The 25,365-nt window shown below is 39.1% G+C and overlaps 3 protein-coding genes and 1 pseudogene across 10 annotated transcripts in view; all 4 read left to right on the plus strand.

Annotated features, from left to right (window-relative positions):
* The window catches only part of hoxa4a (homeobox A4a), a 2,782-nt gene extending 1,286 nt beyond the window's left edge, over window positions 1–1,496 (plus strand). Inside the window, exons 1-2 of the mRNA XM_026289921.1 lie at window positions 1–140; window positions 618–1,496. The exon at window positions 1–140 is cut by the window's left edge and continues 1,286 nt beyond it. Coding sequence (XP_026145706.1) covers window positions 1–140; window positions 618–943 — 466 coding nt within the window. The 3' untranslated portion in view covers window positions 944–1,496. The remainder of the gene's footprint in view (window positions 141–617) is intronic.
* The window catches only part of hoxa3a (homeobox A3a), a 23,439-nt gene extending 5,892 nt beyond the window's left edge, over window positions 1–17,547 (plus strand). For 2 of the 8 annotated variants that reach the window (XM_026289910.1, XM_026289912.1), the window contains exons 2-4: window positions 10,275–10,335; window positions 13,389–13,947; window positions 14,738–17,547. In XM_026289910.1, the coding sequence (XP_026145695.1) occupies window positions 13,506–13,947; window positions 14,738–15,531 (1,236 nt within the window). In that variant the 5' untranslated portion in view covers window positions 10,275–10,335; window positions 13,389–13,505 and the 3' untranslated portion in view covers window positions 15,532–17,547. Of the gene's footprint in view, window positions 1–5,795; window positions 8,515–10,274; window positions 10,336–10,407; window positions 12,002–13,388; window positions 13,948–14,737 lie in introns of those variants that run through there. The other 6 variants (XM_026289916.1, XM_026289909.1, XM_026289911.1 and 3 more) reach the window with 6 other exon arrangements.
* Window positions 17,548–18,484: 937 nt separating this feature from the next.
* Window positions 18,485–20,590, plus strand: LOC113120231 (homeobox protein Hox-A2a-like; annotated as a pseudogene).
* A 2,198-nt stretch (window positions 20,591–22,788) lies between these two features.
* On the plus strand, window positions 22,789–25,120 carry hoxa1a (homeobox A1a). The gene is made up of 2 exons (XM_026289917.1): window positions 22,789–23,869; window positions 24,081–25,120. The coding sequence occupies exons 1-2, from the start codon at window positions 23,233–23,235 to the stop codon at window positions 24,431–24,433; spliced, it is 990 nt and encodes a 329-aa protein (XP_026145702.1). The 5' UTR covers window positions 22,789–23,232; the 3' UTR covers window positions 24,434–25,120.
* Window positions 25,121–25,365: the final 245 nt, after the last annotated feature.

Below are 25,365 nucleotides of genomic sequence, written 5' to 3' on the forward strand. Positions count from 1 at the left end.
ACCCCGCCTCACCACAGAGAGCTGTGCTGGCTCAACCGCGAACAAGGATTGTAGCCTCGTGTCAGAGGCTCTCCCAGACGTACAGAAGGGTAAAGAGCCGGTGGTGTATCCCTGGATGAAAAAAGTCCATATGAATACTGGTAAGTAATGTGCACGGGCAATAAAAGCTCTAGGAGTCCTGTGGAGGGCGTTCGTCGTAAGGCATGTGGGGAACATACCCTGTTGTAATTGCTCATTTAAAGGATTTACTGCCATCGAGATGAAGTCCCGGTGATTACAGGATTCGCAAATTTTATTTCGCTCCATGTTCCACCCTGCCCATTTGCATTTGTTTCTTATGACTCAAAGGAAAGTTCATCGTTTACCAAGTTAGCACAACACAGGCCTTTAAAATTTAGTTATTTTCCATTTTGCAGTGCTATCAAACTGTTTACCTCAATAGGCTATACTGCGTGTGAATGGAATGCTGTCGTCTTAGAACGACGCATATCCATTGTTCCATACTCTAGTCATTTAGTTCTCTTCAAAATGTTTAGTAAGTGTACTAATTATCGGACATCTCACCAATACCTTAGAATGTCAATAACACCTGCTTGGTTATGTGTTTGTGTGTTTAGTGACCGCCAGCTACTCTGGAGGAGTGCCCAAGAGGTCTCGCACCGCCTACACGCGCCAGCAGGCTCTTGAGCTTGAGAAAGAGTTCCACTTTAACCGATATCTTACTCGACGTCGACGAGTGGAGATAGCGCACACTATGTGTCTTTCTGAGCGTCAGGTGAAAATCTGGTTTCAGAACCGCCGCATGAAATGGAAGAAAGACCACAAGCTGCCAAATACAAAGATCCGCTCCTCGAGCTCTGCGCCCTCCAACCTTCACGTGAAAACGGACGCCACTCAGCAGCAGCAAACGCTGCTTCCTACGCCTTGTTCCTCGAACCTATAGTGCTAGAAGCAAATCGGCACAAACGGAACTGAACAAGAAAGAAGAACATATAGCAGTATTAGGATCGGAACTTCACAGGGTTACTTTTTATTCAGTGTCCGATGAGGCAACTTAACCTCGCTTTCCCAACCTCTTCCTCCCCTCTAATTTGAGCTGGAAAACACATCCTTCCTGTAAAAATAGTTTCTCTCTCTCTTAAAGGAACAATAGTAGAATGTACTTTAACTTGGACAGTGGATCGTTACGTTTTCTGTCTTTAACCGAGACATTACCGAGTCTTGTTTGTGAAGATCTGCGCTAGTTACGCGTGTACAAAATTGACATTTTAACTTGAAGGCACAAGTATAGGAACAATCTTCCTGGAGTAGTTATCTTATTTGTCTTAGTCTCATATTTTAGAGTATTGTTAAGTGTATTTACGTCATCAAAGCTGTGAATATTCGTGTATTTGGTTATTTGTATATTGGTGAATGATGTCAGGTTGTTTTAGTAAGCCTGTATGCAAGTAATTGTAGGCTTCCCGTGAAAATAATAAAATATTGTGTATTATCTATTTAGTTTAATCCACAGGACTTATGTAGGCTGTGTAATTTAGCTGTTTACTGAATCGTGTTACTGTTTTATTCCAACGTAGGCTATATTGATAAATAATAACAAAAACTACAAATAGCCTATTCATTATTAGACTAAAAGCTTGACTCCGAATTTTGTGTTAGCCTATATGTTGCCATTGTTATGTAGGCCAATGGTTTAGATTAGCTTATTTAGCTTATCAAGGTATTATAACATAGCCTAAAAAAACGGTCAACTTCACAAACCAAGTTATATTGCCCTAATTCTAGTGACGTTTAGTTTTTATTTATTCTATTTGGTTATCCTTTTGGTAAAATAATTAAAACGTTGCGGTTATGTATTAGTCTTTCTTTAAGCTGATCTTTAATACAATACAGCGTTACAAAATACCTGATAGTTCGCTAAGATGAGCTGAGTGCATGTTTACCTTAAATACAGTATTATTAATTTTTAAATATCCAAACTGTTGTAGGCTATTGAGACAAAATCACATACATTGATATTAAACACTGAGCCATTCCTGAAATTATAATCATTTCAGTAAAACGTTTGCGCCAACCAGTCTCTTTGTTTGTTTTCTCAGGATAATCAATACTTAGTTGAATTTATGTCCATTGTAAATGTACTCTAAACTGTAGCTATTTCTTTTGTGCAGTAGGCTACCTTTCCAAACTCTAAATATAGGCCATTTAAATAACAAAAACCATTAACTCTCTCCCCAATACAAGTCTACTGAAATAAATTAGAGACGGACAGTAGGCTACTTAGTAGTGTAAACTCCTGTTGGGGTCAAGCAGAGGACACAAACGAGCTGTCCAATCATCAAACTGAAGCACTGTGTACGACCCCTTAACCTCTGACCTCGCCATAATCAGCACCCTCCAGACCATGGTCTATTTGTTCCTCGAACGCATGGGGCAGTAGTGGAACTTGAATAAGGCCTGTATTTTTAAATTTAGAGGGAGACCAAAACCGTACTCTGTTTATGCATAACTTCATTTACACGACTAATAGGACATAAAATATAAATTAAATGTTCAAATCGGCTAATTTATTTACACTTCAACGACTCTTCAAGACACATCGAAATTATTTATTAGCTGAAATTGAAACTATTTAAACAGGTATAAGAAATCAGTGGTCTATAATAATGTATAGGATGCCAATTTAGTAATCTAAAGTGCATTAATATTTTTGTTTGCTTGCTTTTCACCAATAATAGCAGTTATTGTTCAGAGAGAACAATAGTATTGGATCTTAAAGAGTATGTGGTCTGTTTACTAGTGATGCACCGAAATGAAAATTCTGGGCCGAAACCGAAACCGAAAATTTAGGATGCACTTGGCCGAAAACCGAAACTGAAGCCGAAAATGGCTTCTTTGGATCTGAAATGAAAAAAAAATCACAAACCAATAGAATAATCAAACTTTTATTAACACTTACAGTTACATAACAAAACCTAAAATATTTTTAACAATAAATAAATAATATTGTCTTCAAGTTTTCTTCCATTGAATAAAATAGTTTAACATTTGTGGTGGAAAAAACAATCCACAATTATCTGAATAACTGCACACACACACAAAAAAAAAAAAAAAAAAATCACAGAATGGCAGTGGGCCTCTTTTCTGTTGCTGCATGTAAACAATTATTTACTTGCATTTTAAATTTCTGTGCAAAACAATGCAAAACAACAGTGCAAAAACAGCAATAGAACTTAATCCAAACTCAAACTATAAACAACATTTAAGCCTATGTAGCCTTAGAAAACACAGTTGTGCAGAGCTAAGCAAATTAATGTAACTATATAAACAGACAATTTGACTGCTGTTTATTTAAGGAAACGTGTCAGGTTTCTCTTTAAGAACAAAAGTTGCTCAGCTTTTTGACAAGAAAGACGGTTCCTCTTCTCATTAAGAACATGAGATGCTGCACTGAATAGTCTCTCACTGTCTGTGCTGGTGCTTGGGGCAGATAAATACCTGCGTGCAATCTGTGCAAGCAATGGAAAGCGGTCTTTGTTTGCGCGCCAGTAGTCCAGAGGATTGTCGCTTCTGGCAATGGGTTGTTCAGCTAGATACATCTCTATTTGTTGTGCGGCTGCGCTTGTTTCAACACCGCTACGAATTGGGGTGCTTTCCTGTAAAATTTCGTCAAACATCTCAGAAAGAGAGGGAGTGTACGCCTCCTCACTTGTACGCGACCGTTTCTCGGGCACCGTTTGCGGTGCGCTCCCCGTCGAGTCTCTTGCTTCACCAGATGTTTCAATCTCCGTCAGCTCTTTTTGTGTCATTTCACGCACTCGCTGCTTTTTCTCTTCGTCAAAATAATGTTCTTTAAAGCGCGGGTCTAGTATAGTTGCAATACAGTATAGAGGGTTGGACTCGGTGTCTCGGAAGCGCTTGTTAACAGCCTCCAAAAGAGTCTTTTTAGCTGTTTTTACACCGTGATCTGTTTCCACCTCTTTTCCCAGCAGACGCTTCAGTGCTGCTATCAAAGGAATAACCTCTGCAGCTGAGGCTTTAGCCGAGCTTATTTCCTTGGTCATCTGTTCGAATGGGGCGAGAAGAGACACTATGTTTTCCATTAGCATCCACTGGTGTGCACTCAAAGTAGCGGGCAGATCATAATCTGTCATATAGGCAGCTATGACCCGCTTCTGCTCAAGTAGACTTTGCAACATGTAGTACGTACTATTCCAGCGAGTAGCTACATCTTGCTGGAGACGTTTGGGTGGCATCCCAAACTGTATTTGCAAATCTTGCAGCCGGGAATAAGCAAGCGGAGAATGTTTAAAGTGTCCCACAATCTTTCTCCCGATTGCTGTTATTTCAGAAATGCTGCGCTGACTCAGCAATCCTTCATTCACAGCCAACTGAAGCGTGTGTGCCATGCATGGTATGCTGTTCAGTCCACTGTCCTCCATAGCCTTTAACATGTTCCGTGCATTATCTCGGACAATCACATGCACATTAGATTTCTCAATGTGCCAAGTGTCAAACATTGTAGACAAAGCATCAGATATCGCTGCTGCGGTGTGTGACCCAACAAACTCACGTGAGTGAAGCAAAATGTTTTGCAGTTTAAAATCAGAGTCAATCCACTGCGCTGTTAAGCTAAGCATGCTAGTTGGGCTAACGTCTGAGCTCCAAATGTCTGTGGTAAAACTTAGAGTTTGTCTTTCTGTGGACATGAGCTCATGAACGTGTTTTGCAACTCGGTCATACATTGCAGGTAGACTTGTTTCTGCAAAATAGCGTCTGCTTGGCAGTGTGTAACGTGGCTCAATATGTTGTATGAGCCTACGAAATCCAATGTCCTCCACCACAGAAAACGGCTGGTCATCTAAGGCGATGAATTCCATCACTTTCTCATTAATGCCACGTGCTTTGACACTATCTTCCTCAAATTTCTTAGTCTTTTCAAATAACGTGGCCACAGAGGGTGTTTGTGATGTAGTTAGGGTACTTTTAAACAATGTTGTTTTGCGGTACTCCTCATGTTCAACTGGATGTCGTGTTTTCAAGTGGTGTATCAAACCTGTTGTCGAAAAGTTCTTTGGCACCGTACCCCCTCTTGAGACTTTTGCAGAACAAACGTTACATATTGCAAGTTTGTTGTCCTCATCTGAAACTTTAAAATACGTCCATACCGCTGACATGCTTAATCTTTGCAGACGCGTGCAATCAGCTCGACCGTGAGTGAAACCTGCTTGAGCACGGAGGGGAGGGGTGGGTGACGAGTGATAACAGCTTGACCTTGAGTGAAACCCAAGCGCTAGCGCACGGATGGGAGGGGCGCGGTTGATATTCATTTTCGGTTGACATTTTCGGCTGGATTTTTTATTTCGGCCCGAAACCGATAATGCCATTTTCGGCCGAAATTTTCGGCGACCGAAATTTCGGTGCACCCCTACTGTTTACTACTTTGTGGAATTTGAAATCACCGTTTTTTTAAATATTCAGATTTCGAGAGAAAAAAAACATAAACTGCAGCCACTGAGATAGTCTCAGTCGTCATCGATTCAGATCTTGACAGACGGGAAATTTAAACTTCCATCATGACACCAGCACCTCACCTCTCAATCTACCATGCTTAAATTTTAATTGACTGGCTCACATGACCATATTAAATAATAGATACCTCTTGGTTAGAAATAGGAGGATCGGTCGGATTTTTCATTTTGCAGTTGACCGTCGACCTAGCGAGACTACTCGGAACCGACCAGCTGCTGCGGTCGGTCTTCAAAAAGAGGGTTTGGAGTAAGTAATCTAAGCTTTTTAAAATCTAAAATTTGGATGTTAGATATAGAAAACTATATAGCACATGTTCAAAGTACAAGTTAGCTATATACAGATGTTGTTTGTATTGATTTTAACCCACCCGTTTTCTCATTACGTTATCATTATGTTATTAAACAATTTAATAGTAGGCTAGGGAATTTTCTCTCAATAATTCAGATTTATGTACTTTTTTTTAAGTAAATGTCAGTTTATATACAAACTTTAAATAAAGTGAATTACTGTAGCCTACTTTTAGATTGATGTAATGTGGTTATGTAGGCTACTTTTCGATTGTTTAAAAAATATCTATTATAAGGCAATTGTAAACAACAACAAGTAGTAGCCTAGTAGTAATGATAAAAATAACAACAACAATAATAATAATAACAATAATATATTCTAGATGTTCATAAGCTACTAAATCTCATATGCAGGACAGTCAGTCACCTGTTTCTATCATAATCAAAACACAGGCTACAGAAAAGATAAGATTTGTAACTTTTATTTTTATTTCATTCACATTCATCAAACGTTGTCCGATCTCATGAGCAGAACTGTTAAAAAGTCAAAGATCATTGCCGTTCAACTGGCATTATCGTCTAACTTAGCTGAGCTGTAGGCCTACATCATTAGCTTTGACGATGATCACGGTATTTCTAAGGAAAATAATGATCTTCGTCTTCGTTTTGTAGTAATCTTAGCTTGCTTCAGGAGCTCCAAATGTCAGAATGGAGTACTACAGATTTGTTCTGTCCCCTGACGAAACTCCACGAACCATTTAGAGTGAAAATACAGCCCTGTCTGTGCTTCTTGGAAAGAAGCAGACTACTTTGTTAAGAAATAAAAACTAAATGTTTGAAATACGTTTATGCTGGTCTGCAGTCACTAAAGTAAGGACAATGATTTAAATAAAAACAAGTGATGTTAACAAAATAACATAAAAAGACAGGAATTATTTGCACCGTTTATGCTCTGTCCTGGTTCCGAATAATGTGCAAAAGCGTTCTTGATGAACTTTGTGCTCGGGTCAGTGGGAAGTTTAGGAGGCATGTTGAAATGTATGAGAAGCGAACAGACAGACCCTAGGGACCCTAGGCAGATTCGCGTTGCGTCTCGCAACACCCCAGGGCTGTTTCTAGTTATAGCAGGCAGGTGAATACTCTAACAAAAAGGTCTAAACAACACAAGTCTGACTAAAGCTGTTCTTGAAACACGTTTACCCTTTTAAATATTTGACTTTCATAAGTCACACTTGATAAAGCACATTACACATCACAGCAACTGCACGTCAGAATGAAGATGTATAATGCGTCGCCTTGGCACTGTTCACTCAAAAAGCGGGCAACGTTGGCCTCTGTCCAAGATCTCTTTCCACGAGTATGGAAACAAAATAATAACACAGTTCGGCTCATGTTAAAGTCGGAAAAAAATGTGTGTGCTCCTTCAAATTGTGGTTTTGGAGAGAACAAAGCATTGGTGTAAGGGGGAGAAGCGGTCCCTGGCTGGGGTGATTAATTATCTACAGGGCTTCACCACGTCTGTTGGATGAGCTTTCAGCCTAAACACTCTGCTGCCGGAAAACAAGCACCAAATGGTGGTAAAGAGAAGGCCCCTTTCGGGACGGGTCTTCTTTCTTTTGTTTGTTGAGGTAGACTTGATAGATCACTGCTCTATAAAGATGTCAGAACTGTAGCTTCGGCTCCTGTGACTCTTGTAACTAAAGGTTATGATGTCTAAAATAGTACCTTCTGCACAGACACTGTTACATATGCACATTCATCATTTTCAGTGTTTCAGTGTTGACACGAGCAAATTCTAAGGTCAAAAAGATCATATGCTTGGTAGTAGGTCCGCAGATAACAAGAACTTCCATTGAGTCTTGTTTGACTGATACACTGTGATCACCGAGAGAGGGCCACCTTGCACACACGAGTTCTTTAAAGGTATTCAGTAACAGTAATATTTTTTTATAGAGAGAGAGTTGGTAGCTAGCAGTTTGATGGTATATTTCTAAAAGATAATGCCAGATGGGAGATAAATCAAGGAAACTCATTATTTTTTATTTATTAATATCATCAGAACGTCAGGTATAGTTCTATTGCAAATGCATTTGTTTCCTGTAACACTGGCACTCAAGAAGACTATTGGTGTTAAGAGGTCCAAATACTTGTGGCACGCTTTTGTATATGTGTGGCACAGCCCATTAAGCCTACTCCCAAAACAATATTTTCCCATATGCTAATCTGTGATGTGCTTTTTTTCTGGTTAAAAAGGCTAAAAAGTAAGACAGAAATTTTAAATTGCGAGGAAGTATTTCGAACACACTACTTCCATCTTTGTGATCCTCCTCAAAGGGGACTAACAGTAGTCTCTATTAATGATTTACAGTTCAAAAAAGGTTTCCTTTTTAATAGACACTTGGTCACGTGAGTGGGGCGCATAATATGGTTGCGATATTATGATGAAGGGGGTGGATGGCTTGGAACCCCGGTCTGCTGCTGTGCTGATAGCGCTAGTCTACTTCACTAAAGTGGGGTTGGGTCATTGTAGACTTGCTGGAAAGCCGGAGAGATAGGGATTGGAAAAAATTAAAAGGAACGAAAGACCATGGTACGTTTTGCGGATGATGTTATACAGCTGTCATGAACGGATATGTTTTCTACACAGAAAAAGACAGAAAGCCCTGCACACCATGAGGATGGATTTTATTTTGAGGTATTTCCGCTGATTGTTCACTTCTATAGTGAGTTTTTCGGCTCAAAGAGAAGGTCAGTTACCGTAGAACGGCGGATGAACACACGGGAGAGTCGAACTTAAGATCATTAAAATAAACTTAACTTGGAGCATATTCGTCTATCAACTTTTATTCTTCACTTAACAACACTGAAACAACCACTAAACACGTAAATACATTTACATAAATGCTGAATTGCTTTAAACAACACTTTACACTTTACTTTTCTAATATTGTTTTACAAAATTACATAAATTTAGACAGAATTTTTATATAGGTGTTTTCTGTGATAAGAAGTCATAAATTAGAATAGATCCGCAAAACCCGAGGAACTAATGCTGTATTTTTAAAGTCTGTATTAAATAACATTTAATATAAACTAATTGTAGATAAAATTAAGAAAATGTCTTTAAACAAAGTAATTTTACAGGATAATAAAGATACATGTATGCACTTCATGCAGTAAATTTAATCTGCTTTCTAAAAACATTTTAACATTTTCAAAATTTGTCTACTGCCCAAAAACATTTTATCTCAAGAAAATATGACTCAGATCTTTTATTTATTTTTTTATTATTATTATTATTTTATTTAATTTTTTTGTCGGAGCAGAATCAAACTATTTATGTATATCCAAACATTTTCATTTTTGGAACTGTGTGAATGATTAATGATAAAGTGTTTGTATTGCACGTAGTCTCAAATCGGTAACACTTGTGTCTGGCTGTAAACCCTCTAGCTTGTAGACGGTGTGTAAACTGGGTTTTCCCAGAAAGAATAAATCACAAGACAGCGAATAAAGCTCAACAGAGCAGTGGCGGCCCGTTTGTTGCGGAGGCTCGCATGGGAAACGAGGATATAATATAAGGAGTATCATCCAGAAGCACGCTGCCGCACGAGGTCACGACGCTCCAGTCGTGATTTATGGGCTGGGGGACTTAGGGCAGCCGCTGCCTGTGAGCTAATGACTATTCGATCTAAATTCTCTAGAAAGGAAACAAAATGGAGGAGAACTCGATACATTTGCCAGAGTGTTTTATTCCTTATAACATTCCTGATGATACATTCTTATTTTCACACATGCGCCGATATTTTGTAACTTTAACTGTAAAAATAAATCTATTAATTTGATTTATCTGTGCTGTTATTGTTAGGGTTCCACCACCTATTTATTATAATATGCATTTAGATCTATTAGTAGTTTAATTAATTGCATTAGCGAAGCAGAGAGTCGTAAGTAAAGGATTTAAATACTAATATTTCTCTAAAGGCTGGGTTGAGAATTAAAGATGTCGAGCTTTTGTCTGTTGTTTATGTTACTGTTCATTTGAGCAATGGTTAAGGATACAATTTTTCAAGGTCGTTTTCATCATCTTTTTTTATTTTTTTATTTGTTTATTGATGTCAGTTCATCACTGTGCTGGTGTTAGATACAAGTTAGAGTTCAAACCGTTTGTAATAAGTGCAATAGATGTACAATGAACACAGTGTAACCCATTTGTAATAAAAACAAAAATGAAAATTCAAAGTATTTAAAATTGTAACAAAGCATTTAATGCACATTTAAAATAAAAAGGACATAAATGAGTGACAAACATACCGAAGTGTGTTTATTTATTTTTATTTAGAGTTTAGAGTGAAATGTTCAGTTAAAAGACATTGACATTAGTTACTGTATACTGTCTAAATTTCTCCTGGCTGTTGAAACAAAAAGTGATAATACTTGTATTTCTTGCCGTAGATCTCCAAATAAATGAATGTGCTCCATCACTAAGCCTACGAGAGACTGTGTTTTGCTTAAGGTGAGCTTTCTATTACATTGCACAACTGTCATGTCTTGCTATAGCCTATATATTATTTACTATCATTTCATTTATGCAAAGGCTTACACATGCTACATGCACTCATACACACACTTAGGCTATATGAAAACTGAAGACCTTTAATTTCTTCCTTTCCACGTTTCTGGGGTGCAATTTATCATTATGAAGGAGTCTGTTGGATCAACGCTCAGGAGCTAACGTGAGAAATGTCTTGTAACGGTTTTAGGCGGTTTAATGCAGATTAATTAATGCATACTGTACCGCAAGTCACATCTAATATAAGAACATCAGTTCTATGTATGCTATTTAGAATGTTTTAGAAAAAAATTCCAAACATTTCATCTAGTAGCCTAGCTACTTTTCATCTAGCAGTTTCTCTGCAATTAATGAATTCTCTTAGTCATCGTTTTTAATGAAAGAAAAAAAGGAAACAATTGCTTCCAAATTTCCAAAATGCTGAAATAGTCAAAAAATCGCATAGGCAAGGATTTTTTAAATCCCACTCACCAACCCACGCCGCCCGCTCTTTTCTCTTTGGCTTTAGTAATCTGTAATCCAGTGGGCAGCGCGAGAACAGGAATCTGCCCCTGTTTACGGCCGTGCTGCGTAAGGACATAAATCTTTAGTTTGACCGAGAAAATACACAAGCTGATGCTGGTAATTCATTCGTATGCAGAAGAGTTTGATCCATAACTTCCTGTCCTCAGCTTGCGGCTCCCTTATTTCTTCCTGCTGCTCTGGAGGTCCTGGACTTTTATAACCTTTTTCTGTGTAGCGAAAAAACATCCTTTAACATACTTTATGACTTTATGGCCAATTATTTTTTTAATGGATTGAGTTTATTAAAATGTTGCACTATATTATTTTTATTATTATTATTATTATTAGAATGGACCTGCTGTGTTGTTGTGTTTTTTATTGCTGCTGCTTCGATTAATAATCTCCTAAAACGATCTGTAATTAATCTAGGCCTAAGTAATTCAGTCCTTTCAGGCCAATAATATTCTTATTTCAGATTTGGGCTGTTTAGTAACAATCAAGCTTAGGTTGTGTTTGTTTAACACAAAACTTATAATATATAGCCTATATATATAGCTAAAGTTGTATGTAGGCTATATCGTCCTGACTGTGTTCACAGGGGAGTGGAACTGCTTTCTGTGCTTGAGAAGGCGCTTTATTTGCATAATTTTTCTTGTCTACGGTGACGCTCTGTTTCGAGGGAGTTCACTGGGGTGTGCATAAGTATGTGTTAACGTACTAGTTTGTGCACGTTAGTGTTACATGAAAGACTCAGTAGAGCGCAGCCCATAGTGGCATTTAGTATGGGTCCGAGAACACTGCCATTCATTTGTAGTATGTAATATGTGGCTATGTGTGAAGGTGTTTAATCTCTACAACCAAGGCACAGAAGACAATTTGTTACTGATCTACGTCAAAAAACAAAAAGACAGAGGGAAGGAATTTAAGTCCACGAGCGCGACCGAGTCGCAGCTTTACTGCAGATACGTCCCATGACTCCTGCAAGTGCAGCTCTGGCTTTGTTGTCTTCCCGATTTAGCTTTACCCTGGACCGCTGTTTGATCGATTTCTGCCGCTGAATGAGAGAAGCTCGCGCCGTGCTGCGCGCTGCTCGTCAGAGAGGAAGGTAAGCGGGACAGAGGCAGAGTTCTTGCATGGCTGTTAAATGGCGAGTTTTTGATTTATGACCGCGCGACTGAAATCTCGGTTCAGGGAGAGTTCATACTCGCACATACACACACTCACTCACAGTCAAGCCAGATTCCTCCCGTGCAGCAGCTGGGGTCTCCTGCTTTGTGGCTTCAGTGTCTTTTCTTTTAGCTTTCCATGTGTATGATAGTGCCAGAAAGTGAGTTAGTGGAAGTCAAGCATGGATGGGTCGTCTAGAAACTGAAGAGGCCTCTTGGTTTAGTTTTATGTAATTTTGTGGTCTCAGTATGTTATTTTTGCCTGTATTTAGCATAGTTATATTTGTATATGTTATAAATAATTGTTAAATAATTGTTTTTATTATTGAGCAGATTATTACTTAATTGGTTTGTTAGGCCTATTATTATTATTGTTATTGTTATCGCTGTTATTCCCGAATTGTGAATTCTTGAATTCCTTATCGTGCGCTCCAAGTAAAGCATTATTCTTTTGATTTTATTTTTTGTGATCTTCGTTTTGTTTTTAAGCATATAAAAATAATGTTCACTGGTGGGATATATTTAACAGGGTATTTATTGTTGCTATATCAAAAATATAAAATATTGTTCCAGGTAAATGTAATAGGCTACGTTTAAGTTGTTATTTCCGCGCTCTGCAACAGTCCTGGGCCGTGGCAATATCCCTTTTGTAGCTTGGTGATCCCTCATGCATCCCCAGGTGCCAGTTACCATTATCCATTATTTTGGGTTGGAGAAGAAGAAATCATGGCGTGGTTTGGAGACGCGCGTCTGCCCGGTTTTTCAGGTTTCCTGCTACTACCACTTTCGAACCCAAACAATACAGGCAGGGGCTTGTAGGTAGACGAAAATGTCATGAACACCTTGTCACCTTAAGAACTAAAATCAGACGCGAATCATGACCTTTGTTCAGAATAGAAAACAATGTAGCCTATGTTTAACATTGAAATTAAAAGACGACATTAGAAGTTGTTATGTTCTGACAATGAAAATGAAAGTCGCATCAATTCACGACAATGTTTGTTGCTTGTTTATAGTCCTAATGCTTAAATTCAGTAAACACTGCCTATTGTGCTTATTTGTCAATTGTTTTTTATGTTAATTATTTTATAATTAATTATTATTTAAAATGCTTATTTAGCATAGTTGTAGCTTATTTTGATTGTGTGTTTAAGGTAAATACTTTAAGCGGCCACCATGTTCTCAGTTATGTTGTCTATTGTTGCAAGTGGCCATAAGGTAAGTGGTGACCGGCTCTCCCAGTCTCGCCACAGTGTCAACTGAGCTTTGAAAAGTAAGATGGATAGGCCTTATTTCACCCGCTCACCGTATCTTCTCTCACCATAGGTTCATCCGTAAAGCCCATTGGCGAAGAGGTGTCACGTGATTACGCCGAGCCAATGTTCTTCTACGAAGGTGTCAGGACCTTGTCAGAAAGTGAAATAAACATTGGGAAACGGCGAGATGCAAAAAGCGACCTATTGCGACGGCTCAGCAATTTACAGTGGCTTTCCCTATCAAAGCGCAAACGGTTTAGTTTATGATGCCAATCAGCAGCAATATCTCCAGGCCCTTCATGTGGAAAGTGAGTACCATCAACAGGCCTGCTCCCTGCAGTCCCCAGGTGGCTCTGCAGCTCTGCATAAACCCAGTGAAATCTCCGAGGGGTGCCAACGAAGTAACGGGTCACAAGCTCCAGTACCAGACGTTCCCGACAACAACCAGCCCCCTACTGCCCCTTCTGGACCATCTTCCCCCAGTTCCCTGAACCAAATACCTAACAGTGATACCACCGCCAAGAACCCAGGGCACGCATCTCCACCGCCAGGCACAAGAAAACACATTTTTCCGTGGATGAAGGAATCCCGTCAGAACACAAAGCAGAAATCCTGTAGCACCATTTCAGGTGATTACATCAACCACATAGTAACACCTTAAATTAAATAGCATAAATACACGTTTATAAAATAAAATATGAATTAATACGTATGTATTCACATGGAATTATTTTTATTTATTTATTAAATAACATGATTTGAGAAGTGTGTTGTTGGCAAAAAAAATAAAACCACCTTAAATGTCATGAAATATATAAACCTATATATAAATCTATGCTGTATGGAATTTGTAATTTAGCATGTATCGCCTTTCCATTGCTATTTACTGTTTATTTATGATACATTGGACTACATGTAAACCACACTTCTAGGATAGTGCTTTTGGAAGTAATCGGACAGGTTTGATTTTTTAATTCCGAGTTTACCAAAGGCTGTGCACCGATGAAGCCTCCAACAAATACCGCTGTCTATCTGCTTCACAGTTACATAGTTTCATTATTTTATTTGGTGACTACTATGAAACTGTTGTGGAAAAACAGTAGGCTACAGTTGGATTCTGATTGCATCCTCTGACCCACTTCCGGAATAGACTATGCCAATCCCCATTTTTGTATAACCTAATGAGAAGTAAGCTATTACGTTTTTGATAGTTATAATGCTTGCTTTAACGGGGATATCATTATATTTTTAGCTAGCATGTAGCATGTAAAACTATCTTTTCTCACAGTGTTTTTTGAGTGATTCATTCTTTTAAATAACAGTAAAAGTAATGCACGATTAATAGCTATTGAACACTGAGGTTCATACTGGGACATGCGCAATAACGCTTTTCGTTTTCTTTTTTTCGTCCTCATACAGTAGAGAGCTGCGCTGGAGACAAGAGTCCCCCCGGATCGGCCGCCTCCAAGCGCGCTCGTACTGCATACACGTCTGCTCAACTCGTGGAGCTGGAGAAAGAATTCCACTTCAACCGTTACCTCTGCCGCCCCCGACGAGTGGAAATGGCAAATCTGCTCAATTTGACGGAAAGACAGATTAAGATATGGTTTCAGAATCGCAGGATGAAATACAAAAAGGACCAGAAGGGGCTAGGAATGATGCCCTCTCCTGGAGCACAGTCTCCTCACAGTCCCGTTGCCTTATCATCTGGTGGCGGAGGAGGGGGTGGGAGTGCATATTTAAATTCAATGCATTCTCTGGTTAATAGCGTGCCCTACGATTCACCCTCTCCAGCATCGTACAACAAACCCCAGCCTAATGCATACAGCCTACCTACGTCATATCCACCTCCTCTGAATAACTGCCCGCCTCCTCAGAAGCGGTATCCGGGGACCGGCACAGCCACACCGGAATACGACACGCATCATCTTCAAGGCAACAACAATTACGGGACGCAAGTGCAGGGTAGTCCGGTTTATTTAAGTGGTGGTGGAGGCTACTCGGATTCTTTGGTGGGGATGGGGGCCTCGGTATTTGGCCTGACACATCTACCGCATCCACCTCAAGGCAATATAGACTACAACGGCGCTATCACCATGGGAAATAGCCATCAGCAAGGGACTTGCGAACCAAACCCATGCACATTCACAGACATTACACCGCACTATTCTCAGGGAAGAATTCAGGAAGCGCCCAAACTGACGCATCTATAGTGCCGACACAATGTATGTCTGTCCCAGTCCACGTGACACATTTGCTCTCCGTGTCTAACTGCGTTCTCCCGTTCTCAACCACCTATAGCTGCGTATATTTGGTTCATATTGGTTTCCCGACATAGCCTCAGGTGAAGAGACCTTGTTGTTGGTTATGCTTAATACATAGAAAAGGAAATCAAAGTTCCTCAAAGCTCAAATGTCTTGACATCATGGGAATATCTAGGCCTGTATTGTTTTGATGAAATAGGAAACAGGGTATCAGAACACATATTAGAAAAAGTTTTTATTTGTATTTTAAGTCTTCAAAATTCTCCTCGGTTCACGATTTATTTTCTGTTTTGCATTTTGCACTTGAGGAAGGATGCATATGAACAAGATTTTTTTTTATTCAACAGTCTTATACAGTGTGGGCTCGTGTCTTTTAGGTCTTTCAAATGTATTTATTTGTTTCCATGGACAGTAGATTTTGTTATTCAGCCCACATCATGCAGATTCCTCCAGTTATGTCAGTGCTGAAACAAGTGCTAACAGCAAGATTGTTCATCAAAGGTCAATGTGTTCAAATATTAATCGATGTGTGCAAATGTTAGTCATATGTTGCTTAGACATTCGAAAGAGACAACGATCAAAAGCTTTTTATTAGTTTGAAATCCGACATGTCAAACAATTAATGCTGCTCCATTTCTGAAGAAATAAAAGACACTAATTGACTTAAGTGTTTGCCTTCATAGTATAGGTGTTACACAACAACAACAAAAAAAAACATCAGAGAATTATCAATATAATGAAAAGTGGATCATTTGCTCAGCTCTTTGGTTCAAATTCAGCAAAATGAAAATAAACTTGCATATTATTAAAACTAATGAAAGACATTTGGAAATAGGGAGAGACAACCAAATACTGATGGATGTACTGAGTAAGAGTGGTACACCGTCATTTCCTGCAGTCTTGCAGTTTGTAAAAAAGTGCAAGAAATCCCATCCATTGTCGTGACTGTCTCCTACAGTCCTCCACCAGTGCCTGTGGCAGAGAAAAAACTCTTTAAAACTGGCTTTAAAACTCTGAAATGCTCAAGCCCAGTCCTCCTTTAGACCAACAACAGTGCAATGTATAAAAGACAGATGAAACATTAAGCAATAGGGAGAAAGAAAACACACATTACACACACACACAAAAAAAACACATCAATGCAAAATTCTCTGGAACAACTGGTATTTTAAGTCTAAATCTAGAGACTCAATTTTTAATATCAATATTGTTGTTCCATAATTTCACTTTACATGAAATTACGCTAAACTAAATTACTAAAAACCTTGTTGTGTAGTACACTGGTTAAAAAGATAATTGCTATTAAAAAAAAAAAAGCAAATATAATAAAAAAAATCACTATACGTCTTTTTAGTCTATTTAGCCCATAAAATTAAATTACTGCCGTCTTAATGTTATAAATAAATGCAAAACTTGGATTTTGTAGTTTTCTGTAAAATGCCCTAATATAGCATAATGTTAGCAGAAGCTTGCGTGAGGCAAATCAATTTAGGACATGTTAACCCAAGATGTGGTTATGGGTTTCATGGGAAAAAAACAAGGCCATGTTTTCACCAACTTGGAATGAGTGTCATCTCCCCGTGCTGTATAACCAGTATAACACTACGCCGCAATGAAATGAACGCTTCCTTTCATTTATCAAATTAGGCTGGCTATGGAATATGAAATAAATTTATTCTTCGAAAGCAAATTACTGATCTCCTTATGTAAAACTGAAAATGCCAGGTCACTTTTAGTCTGTGTTTATGAGCGAGAGGAGCTTTTTCCAGCCTCTCCTCTCGTTCTAGGGTTTGTTTCTCGTAGAGTTAGAAGGTTTAAATGTGTTGTGGGGGCATGAGGCTGTCAGACCTTTTGGCAAGTAAGATTGATCGCCGTGCATGCTTCTAGAACTCTTTGTTTAGTATATAGGCTAAGCACTGAAGCTACAAACGACCAAAGTAAAAAAAAAAAAAAAATCCCCTCCCTGTGTAGAATGAAATCAAAATGTAACAAAATTACTTTATTTAATCGTAATCCAAAAGATCCATATTGAACGTCATTTGTTTCGTTTATAAAATAACAACATATGTTTACATGTTCCATTCATTGATTTAACCAAAGCGAATTACCAACTGAAACGTCATAAAGCAATTTGTCACAGAGCCAAAAACATTCATGGTAGACTTCACAGTGCCAGGTTTAGAAGTTAAATTATGAAACAAGCTAAACTAGAGGTAAAGTGTTGTGTCATATTAACAAGATATGAGCAGAGGTGTAGTTTTATGTGATATTAAGGTTGTTAGTAATTACTATAATTCTCACTGTTCAAACATTATGCTCGGAAACAAAGCTTCCAGTTGAAAACATCTGGTATCAGGGAGCCTTTTACTTCAAATATTTACTGAGAACGACGTAGATCCCTATCAAAGAGAGAGAGAGGGCGAGAGTGTATCCTTCATAGTTAAATATACCGACTTCGAATTTGCATTTTATCTTGCGCGCTATTTTGTTAAATAAATAAATATATACATAGGTTAGGCTAATGAATAATAATAATACTAGAGCTTGATATAATAATAATTTATTTTATGATATCTTTCAGTGCTAATATCTACCATCGTTGATGACCTTACAAAATGTTCTGTAAGGGGATTTGTTTTATGAAGCTGTAAGTTAATTTTTTTTCTAACTGGTATCTTAAGAATCGATAGGCGAAAAGTTAGCCCACGTCAACTGATTTGCTTGTGGGGGAGGAGATATGCGATGTACGAGGGGCTATAGGCTGAAAAAGCTGTCTTTCCAAGGTAAAATTAAGTATATTATCAAAAAACTTATTTGTCAGTAGCAGGCCAACTTATTTGGCAAATATATTGGAGTAAGACTGATTCCCTCACATTATTTGTATAACCATTACACAGAGAGAATGCACGTGCTTGTGCAGCAGGGGCTAAAGGGAGGTTCTAATTCTTATATGCACCATGCAGCCGCCGGGTTTGAGATTGACAATGAAGCTCTAGGGCCATTGCCTTTAGCGAACACAATAACACCGATGTACATAACAGCAGTGACCTCCCTGTTAAGAAAGGAGTTGCTCTTAGAAGTTCTACAGATCGATCTTTCAAGCTGGACATTGGATAAACCCCATATTGACACTGGGTAAAGGTAATCATGTACAAGTCTACTTTTGAATGAATATAGTCAGTCGTAAGCGGTCCTCACGGGCATATTAGCTACAAAATAATTTGAATGTCTTTTTTCTCCATATAGCCTATTATTTTAATTGAGAGCGAAAATTCGTAAACTTCAACGGAGCCAAACTTTCCCTATGAGCTCCTGGAGTGTAAGACAGAGAGTTTGAGCGTGAGACGGGTTTCATCAATAGTCGGCCCTCGCTCGCGGAGAGCCTTACTTCTTTACCCCCCTGTTGACGACTCATTTCAGAAGTCATCAATCAAAAGCTCAGCGCTCACGAACTCTTATCCTACCTCCTTTTGACCATCCCAAGCTTGAGTCTCGGGACTCAGCCACGCCATGCAGGGCCCCGGCACAGCGTAGATGGGGGAAGCCCACTACACGCCAAATCTCTGACCCAGGAATAGGTTACCCGTGGATGCGCGAAAGTAAGCCTAACATTAGAAACTGTCCTCTCCACGTCCTCTCACAGCGACCGGCTTCTTGATTCCTGCAGCGGGAGTCATTTGCTCTCCAAAAGGTGAGTTTTAGGAAAACCTAAGCGAAGAGAGATGGGAAGAATTAAGGTCATTAAAGGTCCGAAGGAAATATGAGCATCGCCATACATCTGCACAATCCTCTCCACAGTATTTACTTAATATTAATCTCATTTACCACCTCTGTATTTCATTTTATTTTTTGACTCTGTAGCTTAATTCAAATCAATAAGATCTTTCTGGTGTCTGACGTGTAAGGGAGAATGATAGATTACTGTTGTGGTGGAGAGTGCATTCATTAGAAGATGGTAGGCTAGTCAGTACCTCCGTACCTCGCGCACACGATGATCCTGTTTGCAGTCTACAGTTTCTTTTTTCTAACTACTTTTTTAGTTCATCAGTTTTAGTTATGGCAGTTTACAGTTAAGATTACATGTTGTCATGTGTTCTTGTGTTACTTTGTGGAGTGATTTTTTTCAGGTTCACCCGAGCTTCTCGAGGGCGGTTTGTCTAGAAGAGAAGGAGGTTCGCGCTGCCTGAGAACAACAAACACCGAGCTTTTGGAGCTGGAGAAAATATTCCACCACAACAAATACCTTTGTCGACCACGCCGCGTGGAAATAGCCGTGCTGCTCGACCTTATGGAACGTCAGGTTTCAGAACCGAAGGATGAAACACAAACGCCAGACCCAGACTAAAGACATCCACGGGGAGTTAAGCGACGAGGACGCTTCCATTTGTGGCCTCAGTCATCGAAGATTGTTCGTTAAAGACGGAGAGTCGAACTCTTTTCAAAACGACCTGTCAAACGTCTCTGGACAGTCCTGTAATGATAACGACATGCAAACTTTGTAAAAAAAAAAAAAAAAAAAAAAAAGTCTAACAGATTATGGAAGGAAATCTAAAAGATGTCTCTAGTCAGTCACCCACTGCTCTGGGCAAGGGGACAATAATACGCAACCTATGTGCCAGTCCGAAAAATTGCTATTCCCCGGATTTTAAGGACATGTTTGTGCAGGACTTTTTTTCGACTGCCTCCTCTCTGTCTGATGCAGCTTCGTCACTGCTGTACAATTCTCTGGAAAGCAGACTTTAATTTCTTAATGGATTCTCTGATTAACAAAATGCAATCTACTGATTATCGAGGTGGAAATGAAAGGATTTTATTTATTTTTTTGCAATATAACTGACGCGATTATGATAACATATCGAAGGTAAGCTATATAAGCCCTGTGCCCTGTATTTAGTAATATAGGCCTACTGCATTCGTAACAGAAGTATTAGCTATTTTAGAATACTTTCTGTATTTCTGTATCGATCGCTGCTTATTTTTGTAAAAAAATAAACATACTTTGTAAATACAAATGTCAAGACAATATTCTGTTCTCAGATCAACAGCAATTACTATTTGCTAAATATAAATCCATTATACCAGTCCTAACACAAAATAAATAAACTAAATATTAACCAAATTAAATGTACTAGACTCACGTCTAATACAGTGTTCTTTGCAGAAGTCACAAATGTGTGTGAAATGGACATTGATTTGATAATTTCACATGCTCTTTGCATGTGTGATTGTCATGCTGAAATATTATTAGATGTCATGGAAAAATCAGTACTAGTTAAAACATTTTAAATATTTAATTAAACTTATAAATATGCACTAAGAAATCGTTATGAAATATTATGTTGTTGCCCATTTTGCACGATGCAAATTAACAAACTGTATAATTACTCCTATACTACATTTGATAGACTCACATATTAATGCGTAAACTTTTTAAATCTTTAAAGTCACGATTTAAATGACAAACCGTGTTCAAATATGGCTTCTTGGCCAGAGCTAGGCTCGTTGTGTCGGATTCTTTTCTCCGCTCTGCGTGGGGAAATGCCGAGGATGTTTCTTTCCATAACGAACTCATAAATCAAAGACTTTCAGGCAAGTTGACAGCACCAAGACAATCACTGCCTGCGAACAGTCTGCCCAAATAAGTGTTTTCACTCACTGTTTATCATTAAGAAGATTTTGGATCCCGAAGCACAACCCACGTGGACGGATAATAATTCATTTTTATTGGCGTTTTAACACCCGGCATTAGGATTACACAAAACACTCATAAACTACATATTTCATTGCGCGTGGCATATTTGTCTTTGTCTCTTTTAAGTATTTTCTGTGTGTGTGTGTGTGTGTCCTTTTAGCCTAACTGAAATAATGTGATAGAAATTGATTATAAACATTAAAAACTTTTTTCAAATGTTTCCAATATTAACAAAATAGTATAATTGTAATGAAAAACATATTTTTGTTCATATATTTCTCACTTCCTATAAATCTTCTCCGAATATTGTCTGTGAATGTGACTGAAAAGCTTTGCAATATTTAGTTTGTTCTACTTTTTAAACCTCAAATGACGGATTCGTAGTGCATTTTCCTTAAATACATTGTTTTAATGTTCTAATTTGTACTATGTTAACACTTTGGCTCGAAACAAGATGAAGAACAGTCGCAATAAAAAAAACTGTAAGTGCATTAGAAGCTGTTATTTTTCTTGCCTTGTTTGTCAGGGACCATGTTTAAAAACGACGTGTTAAGAAGAGAGGATGAGAAATACTAGGCCGTCAGAAGCTTGTGGAAAGCGCCATTTTGAGGAAAAAAAATAACACTGGACATCTCTCAAAAATCTCCTTTTCGTCCAGAGGGGGCGCACGTACCCCCTTCACAATAGGCTGGAGCAGTGGTTCCCAACCCTTGTGCTGGAGGCACCCCAACACTGCACGTTTTGCATGTCTCCTTAATCAAACACCATGATTCAGGTCGTCTGCTCATCAGTAGAAACTCCAAGACTTAAAATTGGTGTTTCAAAGAAAGAAGACATGCAAAATGTGTGTTGGGGTGCCACCAGGACCAGGGTTGGGAACCACTGGGCTAGAGCGGGGGATATCAGACCTCTCCATGAAGTACCCCCAGCACTGAAAGTTTTGAATCCCTCAGTTATCACACCTGATTCAACTCATCAGCTCATAAGTGGATACTGCAAGACCAGAAGTGTGTCAGATATAGGGAGACATACAGAATGTGCATTGCAGGGTCCTTAATGGAAAGGTTTAAGAACCCCTGCGCTAGAGGATTTCATACACTTTCATGTGATAACTGATCCCTTTGTGTCCACTGATCACAAAACAAAATTCAGAAGAACAAGCAATTTTTTATCAAAGAATATGTGACAAAGTTCAGCTTCATTTTTTTCAGGATATTTACAAAAAAATTGCAGGTTATATATATATATATATATATATATATATATATATATATATATATATATATATATATATATATATATATATATATATATAAGCTATAATGGAAAAAAATACAGTCAGTTTTATTACTAGTTTATCATTTTTATACACAAGGCCAAGTTGACTAAATCTGATGACTGCAACCTCACATAGGAGCGCAACTGACTAAAATATACAATACACCAGAAAGAGATAAAAAAAAAGAAGACATTCACTTCAAATTATTTGCATGTGGTTTGGAGCTCATCTTACCTGCAGCATTGCTTCAACATAATTCCTTACACCGATATGTTGCTGCCTGGACGCTGTCTGTGAAACTACATCCCCTCCTTGCTCCTCTGCCAGCGAATCCATCCTTGCAATGGGGGATAAGGTGGGCCGACGTCACGTTGATCGACAAGAGGTCGGCATTTACATAAGCCGCGTCTTTAACGACAACCTGTCAGTGCAAGGCCACTTAAGATCAAGATGAGACAGAACAACTGATCACTGGCTGACCCAGCCCACGTGACTGTCACTGGTCATTCATATCACTAGCGCGGACACCCCCCAATCCACGACTGATTGAAGGAGGCAGAAGGGTGGCTCGGCTCAACCCCGGGTGAATGGTGCGAGTCGTGCGACGTTAATCAGTCCCCAGGCCCAAAAATATCTGTTAGTGGCAGCCACGCGCAAAGACGCCCAAGAAGATGCCACGATGAGCACATTCCTAGATTTCTCGGCCATAAGTGGTGGTGGAGATGCAGGTGGCGGGGGCTCGTGCTCAGTCAGAGCGTTTCATGGCGACCACGGACTTTCAACATTTCAGTCATCGTGTGCTGTCAGGGTAAATAGCTGCGGTGGAGACGAGAGGTACATGTCCAGTAGATCATCACAAGACGCAATTAACCCTCAGCCAAACCAAGCCGGCTCGTACCAGTCCCCCGGGACTCTGTCAATTACCTACAGTGCACATCCAAGTTACGGGACTCAAAGTTTTTGCGCCGGATACAGTCACTATGCCCTAAATCAGGATGTGGACTCGTCTGTGAGCTTTCCCCAGTGCGGCCCGCTAGTTTACTCTGGAAATATTTCCTCCACGGTTGTGCAGCACCGTCACCATCGCCATGGTTACAGTAGTGGAAACGTTCACCTCCATGGCCAGTTCCAGTACGCGCCAGCCACATATGGTAGTAGTTCGGATCAGGCAAACCTAACGTTTGTGGCGGGCTGCTCAAATCCGCTATCCCCTCTACATGTGGCTCATCACGACGCATGCTGTTCACCTCTATCAGATGTGTCAACAGGGCAGACATTTGACTGGATGAAGGTTAAACGGAACCCGCCGAAAACAGGTGAGTGGCTAGAGAACTTTCAGATGATTTTCTTTTCCAGATAAAGTCGGCTATTCATGTTAAGAATGAAAAAAAGAAAACAAGAACTGATTTAATATTGCTTTGCGAGCACCCTGGTTGTGTAAAATTGTGGAAAACTGGTGTGATATAATTAAGACATGATTATGCATGCACACTCTCATTTATTCATCTATTCATCGTCTCTCTTCAGGGAAGGCTGGAGAGTATGGATTTGGTGGGCAGCCAAACACTGTACGCACCAATTTCACTACAAAACAGTTGACAGAGCTTGAAAAGGAGTTTCATTTTAATAAGTACTTGACTCGTGCAAGGCGGGTGGAGATTGCGGCTGCGCTCCAATTAAACGAGACTCAGGTGAAGATTTGGTTCCAGAATCGTCGTATGAAGCAAAAGAAGCGAGAAAAGGAAGGTCTTTTGCCCAAATCTCAGTCCGAGACGAAGGATGGGCACGAAAAACAGGAGGATGCATCTGAAAAGTCGCTCTCCGCACCACCCACCCCCTCTCCCTCTTCCCCGACTGTTGATGCCTACACCTCGAATTAAAAGACTCTCACTTTTGTTCTGCCAACCTGTTAATGATACTGCAGTATGCTACTGTTAGTGACTCTCGTGTCAAGGTTATTGTCAAAATCATCATGTGACAGTGTTACACAGAGACCAGTGGACAATTTATAGACTTTGAACACTCAGTATTGACCTGTGCTACTTTGTGTTTTTGTGAAATGACTGTTAATTGTCGTAGGGCACCTTGTCATGCACCTAGAAATGCACAGTAATAACAAATGCTGCACTATTACACGTGTTTGGTCGGACTTGCACCACTTGTCAAAATACCTACCTCAAGAACCAAAGGAAGTAGTGCAATATATTTAAGAGATGTAGCTATTATTAAGAGAGACAAATCAATTGTACGTTTCGCCAAAGGCTTGTTTCAACACACTGACAACTTTTCTGGACCGTGTATAGTGTTAACTCTGATGCTGTGTGTGTGTTGTGATTTCTGCAACATGATGCGCAACTCTTCAAAGTTGTCATCCGGTCATACTGAGTTTTATCAGTCAAAGATAGAGACTCAAGTCTCCCTCAGAAACATTAGAAAACTATCAAGATACGGGTGAATTAAATGTGTGAATTAAAATGTAAATATAATTTATTTGAACACTGGTGTTTTACTTGTGATAGTGGCAAATGCCTGGTATAAACCTGACAAAATATTTCTGGTAACTTTAAATAATCTACAAGTAATTTCTATAACGTTTAGGTACGTTTTTTAAAAGTTTTTTTTTATTTTATTTATTTTTTTTTTTTGCCTGAACTTTTATGCTTGATTTATCGATTTGGTTATTTGCATAGTCTCATTCCACAGATAACTTGCTCTCTGGCTCTTTAACTGATATATGCATCCGCTCGTTGTTTCTTCCTCAGGGAGGAAGCTATATTGGCACATGGCAAGCATGTTTATTCACGAAAGAGGA

This window comes from Carassius auratus, chromosome 19 (assembly GCF_003368295.1).
Source record: "Carassius auratus strain Wakin chromosome 19, ASM336829v1, whole genome shotgun sequence".
Lineage (NCBI taxonomy): Eukaryota > Metazoa > Chordata > Actinopteri > Cypriniformes > Cyprinidae > Carassius > Carassius auratus.

What these genes read in the sequence shown, in the direction of transcription:
- hoxa1a (XM_026289917.1), top strand. Translation starts at nt 23,233, where the DNA reads ATGAGCACATTCCTAGATTTCTCGGCCATAAGTGGTGGTGGAGATGCA. An exon ending in ACGGAACCCGCCGAAAACAG is followed by an intron (nt 23,870 to 24,080) that starts GTGAGTGGCTAG and finishes GTCTCTCTTCAG; the next exon opens with GGAAGGCTGGAGAGTATGGA.